This window comes from Oreochromis niloticus, linkage group LG22 (genome assembly GCF_001858045.2).
Source record: "Oreochromis niloticus isolate F11D_XX linkage group LG22, O_niloticus_UMD_NMBU, whole genome shotgun sequence".
Taxonomy (NCBI): Eukaryota; Metazoa; Chordata; class Actinopteri; order Cichliformes; family Cichlidae; genus Oreochromis; species Oreochromis niloticus.
In genome coordinates, this window is record NC_031985.2 from 12,447,837 (window position 1) to 12,459,137 (window position 11,301).

The 11,301-nt window shown below is 44.8% G+C and overlaps 1 protein-coding gene across 1 annotated transcript in view; it reads right to left on the reverse strand.

The window, feature by feature from the left end:
* The window catches only part of nfatc1 (nuclear factor of activated T cells 1), a 47,791-nt gene extending 38,375 nt beyond the window's left edge, over positions 1-9,416 (reverse strand). The window contains exons 1-4 of the mRNA XM_003447265.5: positions 8,928-9,416; positions 6,463-7,510; positions 5,991-6,150; positions 713-915 (exon numbers count right to left, since the gene is read on the reverse strand). Coding sequence (XP_003447313.1) covers positions 713-915; positions 5,991-6,150; positions 6,463-7,510; positions 8,928-8,946 — 1,430 coding nt within the window. The 5' untranslated portion in view covers positions 8,947-9,416. The remainder of the gene's footprint in view (positions 1-712; positions 916-5,990; positions 6,151-6,462; positions 7,511-8,927) is intronic.
* Positions 9,417-11,301: the final 1,885 nt, after the last annotated feature.

Here is an 11,301-nt window from a genome sequence, read left to right on the forward strand (position 1 = left end):
AGTAAAATTCCCCTCTCACCAGACCAGACTGATGCCTCTGTTGAAATAAATTCCCTTGATTTTAGTATCCCTTCAATATGATAACAGTGAAGATGCATTTTTACAGCTACCACAGCAGCTGGTGTTTACTGGCTGCACTGAACTCCATCATAGCAAGAATGATTATTTCAAGTCTTTTGGACTCGTTGTGTATTTGCTGTAAAATCTAAGATTTAAACGTTAAAATATTCAAGTCGAATTTTAACTTGAAAGTAAAATTGAACAAGTCAAAGGACTTGATTGCGAGAGCTTTGAAGGAACATTGATGAAATGGTCCACTCTTAACTTGCAGCTTGCTCGTGGACAATTAAAAGATTTGACTTGGACTTGTTTCAGCTGACTCAAAACATGGCACGACTCTTCTTGAAGGACTTAAAGCTTTACATGGACATTTCTCAAGGGACAGAAGATTTCACTTGGATTTCCTGTCAGTGAACAAACGTGACATGGGCTTGTACAAAATGTGCTTTCTTGGTTAATGACTTGAGACTGGCATTGCTATTGTCTCAAATGACTCTTTAAAAGGTTTCACTGCCAATCAGATTCATCCCAGTTAAAAACCAGTGCTTCAGGGAAAATCACAGTCATTCCAGTGCACGCCAGTTCTTAAACAATTTGAGACTGGATGTCCAAGTCAAGTCTTGAGCCATTTTTTTAGTCTGGCGATACTCACATGGCCCGCATGTTGTTCTCTGGTAGCAGTGGGATCTCCAGAACCTTGGTGTTGTTATGCATGGCCTCGTGGCTCGGGGTGGACACCGTCTTGCCTGTGATGCGGTGGACCTGGTAGAAGGCGTGTGGCCTCAGCAGCCTGTCATCAGCTGTGCCGATGAACAGCTGCAAAGTCAGGGGTTCGCTCTCCATGTAGCCGTGAAGCTAAGAGACAAAGAAACGACAGACATGTGCGGTCAAGCTTACAAACTGTCAGAACGAAACGCAGGTTTTTCAGAGGTCAGGCTTTCCAACAAAGTAGCCTTTTAGGACCGTGTAATCGTCACCCTTTTCATCTTTAATTTACTACCAACAGCCTGTGTCCACTTCCTCTACGAGTTCATGTCAGGTCTGCCAAGACGTTGATCCAACAGTGGCTCAATCTCATGGGGCCAAAGAGCGGTGAAATACACCTACAGTCTGCAGCTTTGTGAGTTGTGAGCACCATGCTCGCCTTGTGACAAGACTGAGGCAGTGTTTTGGAAAAGTCAAGGTCGAGCTGTTTAGACCCAAACAGGGACAATCAGGGTCAAGTTAAACTCTCGGAATTGACTCTGCTCTGATGTTTATCAGCAAAACGATTGCAGGCGTAACGGAGGCGGCGCGGCAGCGCTGCCTGCTACAGTTGGTGGGCTCGTCCCAGAGCATCTAAAGTAATCCCAGACCTTCATAGGTGTTGCCTGACAAGAGGCCTCCTGCCAGGATGACCTCAACCTCCCAGACTGCAGAGTGCAGGCATGAGGCCCAAACCCGCAGGCTGAAATTTGAGAACAGCGGCTACTATTGACACCCTGTCAGAGAGTTATGTATGTTATCCATACAGTGCGACGGCAGAAGAATTACAGCAGAATATTTAACATTCGTTTTATGTTTACATCTAAGTAAATATGAGTGGGCCACGACATTTTACACCACTGTCAATTTAAACTGAGGAAACTAAACAGAGAAAAGCAACATTTTTTTATTTTTAAACCATGATTAATATGTTACAGCAGACATCAACATGTGGATTAATATAAAAATGAACTTTTTAAAAAAAGGTGCCCTTTTTTTTCCAATCCGTAATTTTTTAGGCTCTTAAATTTCCTCCATCTTTAACCAAAACATCCCAGCTGGACTTGCTCCTGTTTGGCTAAACAGTCTTAAAGTTTTTCCATCTTTTAAATTACATTAAGCAATTCTGCTTCACTTGAAATGCCTCCAGTTATCAGGTTTGAATTAGTGTTGGCCACTCAGGGTCAAGTACTGGGACGTTTTTTTCCCTCTCTCTATGGGCTATTAGCATTCAAATGTATTCAAAAATACAGTTTAACTAAGTAGACTTTATTGCATGCTATCACGCAGAACAGCACTTTATCTTGACTGATTAAGAGCTTCTAAGAGTCAAACTGGTCTGAGTCTGCGAGCAAAGTGTTATAAAACGAGCACTATGCGCACATCGTCATCCACAGACCCGTCAAAGCGTAATAGAGGCCGACACTCAACCCCGACTAATTATAAGGCACTTTGGAAAAGAGTGTCGGCTGAAACAATCAGTGTGGAAATGTTGAAATGAAGACCGCACTTTTCACTTACATAAGGGGAGCACTCGAGGCGAGCAGCGCCCACAATGAGAGTGAAAGCCTCAGACTGGGGAGGCATAACATGTGATTTGGAGGAGGATCCCTGTCAGGGTTAAGAGCCTGCGAAAGCCCCGTATATTTGTGTAAGGAAATGGGTTGCTGCCTAGCAATGCTGTTTATTCAGGCAGCAGGAAGGAGTGTGATGAAGTGAGGTAGTCTGCTCGCGAGGTTAGTTACTCTCAAACTGTAATTACTTACAGATTACTGATTATCTGCTTTGAATTATTATCAGCAACAAAGTCTAGACAAATAGAAATAATCAAACTTGATAATATCATCTGACTGCTTTCAGCTGTTTTGGGTTTCTTTGCTTCCAAACCTTCACAAAGCATCCATTTAGAAATGCTCGTAATTTATGTCAGCATCATCATCCATCATTTTAAGACACAAGCAGCAATCATGAAATTAAGAAACCTTTCCCTTTTAGTTTTTCTGCTCCGTGATCTGAATCATATGTTTTTACAAAGCAATTCAAGCAGACAACAGTTATGATTTGTTGATGCAATTAAAATCACTGAGATACAGCTTCATGTAAATCCACTGCTCTTTCACTCTGGCAGTTTGACGCTGGTGAAGCAGCAAAGCCTCCCCAGTTCACATTATCACCCACAAGAGGAATGCCGAGACTCCGGCCGGGTGAGGGCGACCAGCGCTTCCTTTCCATTCCTGTGATGCCCCAGCAGCTCTAAAATGGTGATAAAAGGGAATCCTCCATCTTTATTTTCAAAGAGAGATAACCCAGTATGTCGCACACGGCATTTGCTAATTACACAGGCCAAGAAAAAGCACATGACGCCAAAATAACAGCATCTAAATCTACAAAAACATACTTCAAAAGAGCATGTTGGGTACTTTTTGGTCAGATCATAAAAGCTTACTTCAGACAGGGTGAAAAAGAGGACCTCACAGACATGAATACAGAGCATTTCCTCTCCACCAAAGTACAGCTTGAAACCCTGAGCATAAGCTGCGGTGAGGACTGGACGCAGCACTTCAGAGGGGCATACTTCAGTCTGCTGCTGGTGCAAGGGCGGGTGTGGTTGAGGCAGGCAGCAGTGATGGCATTGAAAAAGAACAGAAAACAGCCAGCTTAACTGTGCTGATGCTAGAGGTGGAGAAAACGTGTACCACACTGAACAGGACCTTCCAGAATAAACTCTGTAAAGTCTGGGCAGGGTTTGAGTCAGAAAAGCGACGGGACGAGCCGCAGAGGCTTCGTCAGCCAGCGTCCGCGGCAGAGGCTGCGCGCACCATGTAATCAGGAAGTCGCAGAGATGGAGCTGCCTTGTCTGAGGCTCCCTCCAATATCTCCATCACAGCCTGCCAGAAACGTGTGTGGTTTAGCTTGCTGCCGCCTCCGCAGGACGCAGGGCGCGATGATGTCAGCCGTACAGAGAGGAACTTTCCTAAACAAAGGGAAGTCTGTGTGGTTGGGGTGGTAGCTGGCAGAAAAAGTTGGGGGGGAGGTTTAAAGAGAACACACACTCTCTATTTCAGTTGAGGTGAACCCAGACCCCTGTCATTAAATCATTAGCACCTTCTCATGGTGAGCCTCACACAGATGTGCGGCTGTAGTTGCGACACCAAGGCTAATACAACGTGTTTTGCTTTCCAGATTTTTCTATTCCAATGCTGCAAACAAATATAATATTTCTGTCCAACAAACAGAGGACTTCCATTCAAACACTATTACTTTTAACCTTTTAGTAAGATCACTCCAGGAAAAAAGATGTCACTACATCCTATTTTTAATACCAACTGTGACGAATGCTGTTTGCAATTAGTTACACGAAATCAATCACAGGCAAACTTTTTAAACTGCAAAATTAGGAACAGGAAAAAAAACAAAACATCCTAAAATTGAGTATATGTGTTTTGTTTCCTGGTGCTCCTCCATCCTCACCATCACTAGCCACAGCTATGAGCTGCTCCTCCTCATTCGTGACGCACTCAAAGGTCAAGAGTTTTAACTTGTGTTGACAGACTTTTTGTCACTATTGCGCAGTTTGTGCACTCAACAAAAATGCCAAATTCTCTCTCAGATAAATACACAGTTGTATAAGCTCTTTGTTGAGTAGATTTAAGGGCTCTTTGACTAGCATGCTGCTGGTTCTTTTCCTTTCATGATACAAAATCAAACTTTAGATCATATAGTTATATCCAGTCCAGCTTATTTTATTATCACTCACTTTAATGCACTTAAGTCCAAATGTGTGGAGAATGAACATGTGCCATGGACATGAAACCAAGCAGCAACCACAGCGGCAGAAAAATCCAAGTAAATTTGAAATATCAAAAACTGCAGTTCTTCTAATGACCACTTGAGGCTGGTGAGTTAATACCTACTTGATTAAATGCCCAAGTTTGGAGCCAGGGGATTTTTTATAACCAGTTTAAATTGTATCAGTGTTACGTGTTAGTAAAGGCTGCTTTGAGTAATGGGCACGGTATCATCTTGTTCAGTATTTGGTTGGATTAAAACAGACGAAGGCGTCACAGTCAGTTTATGAGGGAAGTAAACTTTCATGCCAAAGTTAGCATCTAATCCTATCCCAGTGAAATACAGATACACCTTGCTAACCAAGGTAGTAGTTAGCACTCCCTGACAACTAATCTAAACATGGGCATGTCTTCATCACAACAAAACAAACAAAAAACAAGAAAACAATGCCCCAAATACCAAAGTCAGGGCTTCAAAACAGCAGTTCACAAACTGGGTACATTAAAATCACTCTTTAGCAATGCAAGAATTCCCTGATGCCCGAAGAAACATGGAAAACTGCTTAGTTTAAAAAAATATTTTAGCAAAAGCGAAGGAAAAACACAAGAGTGTCTAGTAAATTTGTTGACTTTTTGTAACGTGTTAATAAAAAGCCAGAAGGTGTTAATAAAACCAACAGAACTCCTTACCACTCGCTTTGTCTAACGCCTCTCTGCAGACCCTTTATTTATTCAAACACTGAGGTCAGCGGTGTGGCGTAATGGTTGGGGGACCAGATGGGTTTATAACCAAAACATCTGCAGATGTCCACATTTTTTCTTCTTGGACTCGACCACCACAGCTACTGTGGTTAAAGCTCATGACTAAGCTCTTACTGGCCATGCTACATTAGTTCGTAACTGTCTGCGTTGCACTTGAAAACGCAATGGAAAAATCTGAGTCACCCTCGTCTGGACAGGAACTGACTGACTGAGTGGACTGGTCTGTCTAATAGCATACCTATGGTATTCCATTCAGAAATGTGACATCTTTAAATAACATAAGAGGCAGGTCATGAAACACATGTCGCTCTAATCTTTTTTAACACATGAGGTAAAAGACAAGAGGAGGGAGGTGTTGAGGTGAGAAGTGACGAGGTAAGGAGCCGGAGTGAAAATGAGCCTAATGGCCGAACCATGTGTTGCTCCGATTACCGCAGGAAACCGAAGCTTCGGGCCCAGTCATGAGATGATAAATGAGAATCGCTTTGTTTTTTTAAGCCCCTTTCTTGTGAAATTCTAGATTGTGTTGCTTATTAAAATGCTCATATGAGACAGTCCCACAAAGGAAAAACATTATTCTTCATATAAAGTCATTGCAAGTCAAAATACAAATAAGAAGCACTGGTTCTAGCAGACCTGAATGACTGGGTGTCCTCCCGCCAGAGCCTTCACCGCTCCCCTGCTGCCCTCTGTCTCATAATGGGCTCGGTGGTGGGACTTGGGCTGCACTTCGATCTGCAGGCTGTACGGCCCGGAGCTGGATGGCAGCTGCCAGTCGAGAGCTGGCAAAGATGGGCTGTAGAGGAAAAAAAAACCAAAACATGTTCAACATGTCACCTTAACAAGAGGAGTGGAGGGCTTATTTTAGATGGGCTTATCAAGGTAGAATGTGCAGAATGTGGACACTGCGATACGCCAGAGCATGTGACAAAGCCGGTAGCTTAAAGATACTTAAACACACTAATCCTTACTCAAAATTCACTCCAGTTCCAGGCATAGTGAAAGAATAACGGTCTTTGAACAACACAACTGATCAGATGCCAGAAATACTAAAAGAATTTTACATTTAATTGCATTTTTTCATGCTTGAGTAAACCACCTTCCTTACCTGACATACTGTTTTGGCTTTGACCAGGAATATGGGTGTTGTGGTACATCCAGAAACCCACCACAGTAGCCCTCCTTCTTCAGGGACATGCGATTTGCTGGGTGCTCATCCTGACACAGCTCCCCAGGGCTCAGCTCCTCACCTCTAGGCTCCACCTTCAGGCTGATGGTGGGACTGGGCTCCAGGCTGGTTTTTCGGGCCTTCATGGGGATTCCCTCTCCGAGGTCAGTCAGTCCATCTGTGGTCAAGGCATTGATGGCTGCCAGGATGGCTGAGTTGGTGTACTGGTTGGTGTTTGGCAGCCAGGTCTCCTCTGTGACACTGAGGCGAGGAGATGTCTGTGGGGACAGACCTGGGGAGTGGTTGGGTGAACAAGGGAAGTGCTTTTGTGGTGCTCCGCTGCCATTTAAGCTGTACTTCCTCTTTGCACCACAAGGGGAATTGGGCCTGGAGCCACGCTGTCCCATCCAGGTGTCGTCCGTTATGCTCGTGCGAGGGGACGTGGAGGGGGAGTGACGAGGAGAGCCACCAGAGGCGCAGCCGTCGCTGGGGAGGGTGAGGGTGGAGCCCTTGGGGGACACAGAGGGAGACTGCCAGGGGGAGTTCTGGGGTGAGTTGTCGTAATTGTAGGAGAAGCTTGACTCATAGGAGGATGCATCGGACAGGTTGCTACGTGATGAGACGCTGCTGGCCGGACTCAGGCAGCTGGGGTCACGATAGCCATCTGCACTAGGGATGGTCAGTGTCACTATGGAGTTGACTCGCTTAGCAACAGGAAGGTTCCTTTCCTCCACCTCATCCTCAGGAAACTGACCGTACGCTGTGATCTCGATACGAGGGCTCTCCAAGGTCGGGGCTCCGTTTGGGCGGATGCTTGTGGATGAAAAGTAGCCGGCCGCTCTCATGTCATCCTGGGAGTCATAACTGTGAGGCTCGGTGACAGAGACAGATATGGCAGGGCTGGACTGCAGGCTGTGGTACTGGGAGGAAAGACAAGGGTTGCCCAGTGGGAGAGAGAGACTGACGTTTGGCGTGTAGCCATATGCATCTGGAAAGCAAACAGATTGAGTTTGTTACCATGATAATCAAACACACATTCACTGGCTGCACTCACTGTGAGGGAGACCGATGCCAAAGTTAAGTCTTATGAGAGCTGTTGCAGAGGCGTTGGCTGTAATGGCAAAAGAACAGCTTGCCTACTGGATCTGGCCTTGACCATTTCCTGAGGCAGAAGGTATGCAAGTTGAAAAGGTATCGCCTCATCTGAAAGGGATCTCAAAACATGCCAGTGAGGCCAGTGATACAAACTCTTTCTGAACGGCCCAAATTGTACAAAACAAATTGGGTGGGAAACCCGAATAAAGGAGCCAAAAATAACTCCAGTCTAAAAATAACCAAAGGCAAAACCAGGTAATTTTTTTCCACTCCACGTTTGCCAGATTTATACCACTTAATGCACACGGTGCCCATAAACTGTAACATTATGAAAACACACTGATGCTTTTGTTGGCCCGTTTCATGTTCTAGCAGCCATCGAAAATAAACACAGGAGGGACATGACTCGTTTATTTGCATGCCGTAAAGGTGCACGCTGTACCCAGCCAGGGGAAGCTCGTGGTGTTGTGCCAGTGCTCCCGCTGGGACACATGAAACTCTGCCCATCTGTGGTGATGGCTGAGGTCACAATTAGGTGCAGAGGACTGGGGGGGGGGGTTGACATGGGAAAGGCAGTTGTGGTTATATGGTGCATGAAGCCGGCTGAGTGTGACCACAGCAGGGCACATTGATACGCATGGAGACGGCGGCTGCAGACAGACATATGCAGTCACCGCAGCTCCTGTCTGCTGTAAATTAGAGAGAATTAGGGGCCCCGCCATAAAGACTATGACATCAATGCAGCACCATATGACTCCTTGTAATAAAAGAAAATTATGCCTGCATTTAAAATCCTGCTTGTGGTGAGTGATACAGTAGCACTGAAGTGTCTGTTTTCTAAAATTAGCTGACATCCTGACAGTTTGCCTTGAGGGGGGGTGAGCCGCACCATCAAACGACTCTACTCAATACTGTCCTCTGAAGCACTCGCACACTGTTACCCACAATGCCCTGTCAGTCCTCAACGACTAACATTATTGGGCGCACTTTTTAGTCATGAGAGATTCACAGCAACAGAACCACGCCCACCTCGTCCAAATCAGCAGGGAGGGGCACTCACTAAATAGCTACACCGCTGCTTTAATACTGTAATTAACTACAATATACTGAGATAGTGTAGATAAGACCCACTGTTCAGCAACACATCCCAGTTTAATGTATCGCATGCGGGTGTAAAGTGTCAGGCACTGACAAGAAGCTAAAAAAAAATATGCCACGTTAATAGCCGCACCTCGCTGTGATTAAAATAAATAAATAAAAAATAAACTAAACACTCTGATAGGGAAGCCTAGACAAAAAGTCAAACTCACCCTCTTCAGCAGATTTCATTTTCCCCTTTGAGCAGAGCAACTTCTGAGATCAAACTCTGAGTACAGCTGCAGGCGGATACGATTCCTTATCCATATAGTGGAGCGGATAAATTCCCCCAGCTGTTGCTCAGGATCCTCTCTCGCTGTTTCACCACGATCAGAAATCACAAATTATTTCGGTGGAAGGGAAAAACGATGGTTCTCTATTCTTTCAGATACAGGAGGGGGGAAAATGCATTCAAAGTGTGGGGAAGAAAAATAAGCGACGAAATGTTAAAACACGTGGAATAAGGTCATGACTGGGATGCAGACGTTTGCGCTAAGAAAGGCTATCTTCGTCGCTGTGCTGAGATATCTGACTCTTTGTTGGGGGATCCTGCCTCTGCTGGGTCTCCGTGACGCACTGCTTCGGCGCACAGAGAACTTGTGCGCTTTTAAAGCTGGGGATCACCTCAGCACCGACGCGCCGCCCTTCCTTCGCTCTGACGCATCTGAGCGTCCGACCACCGCACGGGTCCAGCGGAGATCCTCTCTCTCACTGGGGGTTTCCAGAGGCAAAAGAGGCCAATTAGAGAAGCTGGCAGAGAACCTCGAAAGATCCGAGAGAGTAAAACAAGCCACGCCAAACTGCCGAGCTCCGAGGGATTGGAATAAAACATCCAATGCAAAAGCTAATCCTGCACAATATGAGCCAGGGCGAACATCCTGTTGAATATAAACAGTGGAATAACGTGAGTTGGAATGACACAGCACAGCACAACACGCTATGAACTGTTAAGGTAACAGATCTTAAAAGAAAACGTGCAACTCAAACTGTGCCCTCATCATCTATTACTGATTAAATGAGCATGAACAGCGTTAATCTGCAGTTTCCACCCACTTTATCTGCTGAATCTGTTCCCCTTGGCGTCACTTTCAAAGGAGTGATCAGCGCGCTGCTGTAAGACACCGCACATGGAATCTCCTAAATCAAGATTTATGTGCAGTCTAATCCTCACGAGCATTTTACATTAAACTGCTGCCATTTTCACCCTGAAAGAGCCATTCATCATCTGGTTAGCGTAGGATGTTAAGTTAAAGGCTGCCTGCTTGTGAAATTTCAGATGCAGCTGCAGAAGCAGCAGAACAGGTGAGCTGGTACATGCAAGAACATATAGTGACCACCTCGTGCTGTTTCATGACCAACATATAAAGCATGAGAATTCCTTGAGATCTTGTTTAGGCCTCTCGTGGGTTTTTGAAGTTATTGCAAAGGCAAATAATTGTTTTTCCATTTCCCCCTCCCTGACAGAATGCAGGTCTGCAGGGCACAAACACATATAATTATGTGTTTGCATAGGACTTGCATAGGAGCACTATATAAAAATCAAGTGCTATACCCAGTCATTTGACACGCTGAACTGAGAATCTTCATAGAGTTTTCCACAGGCCGCTCCGTGGTCGGTAGACTTATTCGGCTTCCCTATCCTCAGCACTCGCAGGCTGGGTTGTTGCTATCTTTGGAAGGTCTGGACCTTGCAGCAGCTGGCAGCAGGCCCGAGGTTTCTGTGATGACAACAGTCACATGAGGCTCTCTAACGGTCTGTCCATCCCTGGAGGTGGGAAGCTACTTTACAGAATCATATCAGCAGGCCCTGTTTGGTGTGATACTGGTGGTGTCAGGCTAAGGCCACTCTCAGTTTGGACGTGTTATGGTGCACCTTTATTTAAAGGTCACTCTTATCTTTTCATTTTAACTCGAGTGTATGAAGTATTATCTTTCCAGGAACACTTTACCCATCTCTCAGGTAATCCTGGAGTGTGCTTTGCTGAAAGATTTCTCACCGCGACGACGAGTAACACATCTAATATGTTGGTATCTAGAAAAGGGGACTTTTGTAGAATGCTTTTTGCATTCAAGACATTGTTCTATCAGACTGATTCTACCCTTTAGTCCTGTGTGCAAGAGCAAAACTGCAGCTCAACCAAGCTACTTTCCACCATTTTTAAAAGTTTGTTCACAAATATATTGCATTAACATAAATAAGGCAATTGGTTTCAAAATTTGGGAGACAAAGCATTTTAAATACACAGTTAGATATTGTAACTGATCCCAGTAGCAACTCTGGTATCAGATAACTTCGTTTGATATTTGCTTTTTGCTTTTTCTGACTGCAAAGATGAAAAATTTAAATATTGCCATCCTGCAGAATCTCCTCAGAGTGGAAATCTCTTTTAAAAAGAATAGAGATTTCACCAAAGCATTGTCTGAATATTTACCACTCAGATTTCATGACAGTAGTCATGACATTTCACTCAAAACCACAAAGGAGGTTTTAGCCTGTTCTAAAGGAAAATCCCACCACTGAAATAAAAAAAAGACTCCCCCCTAGTT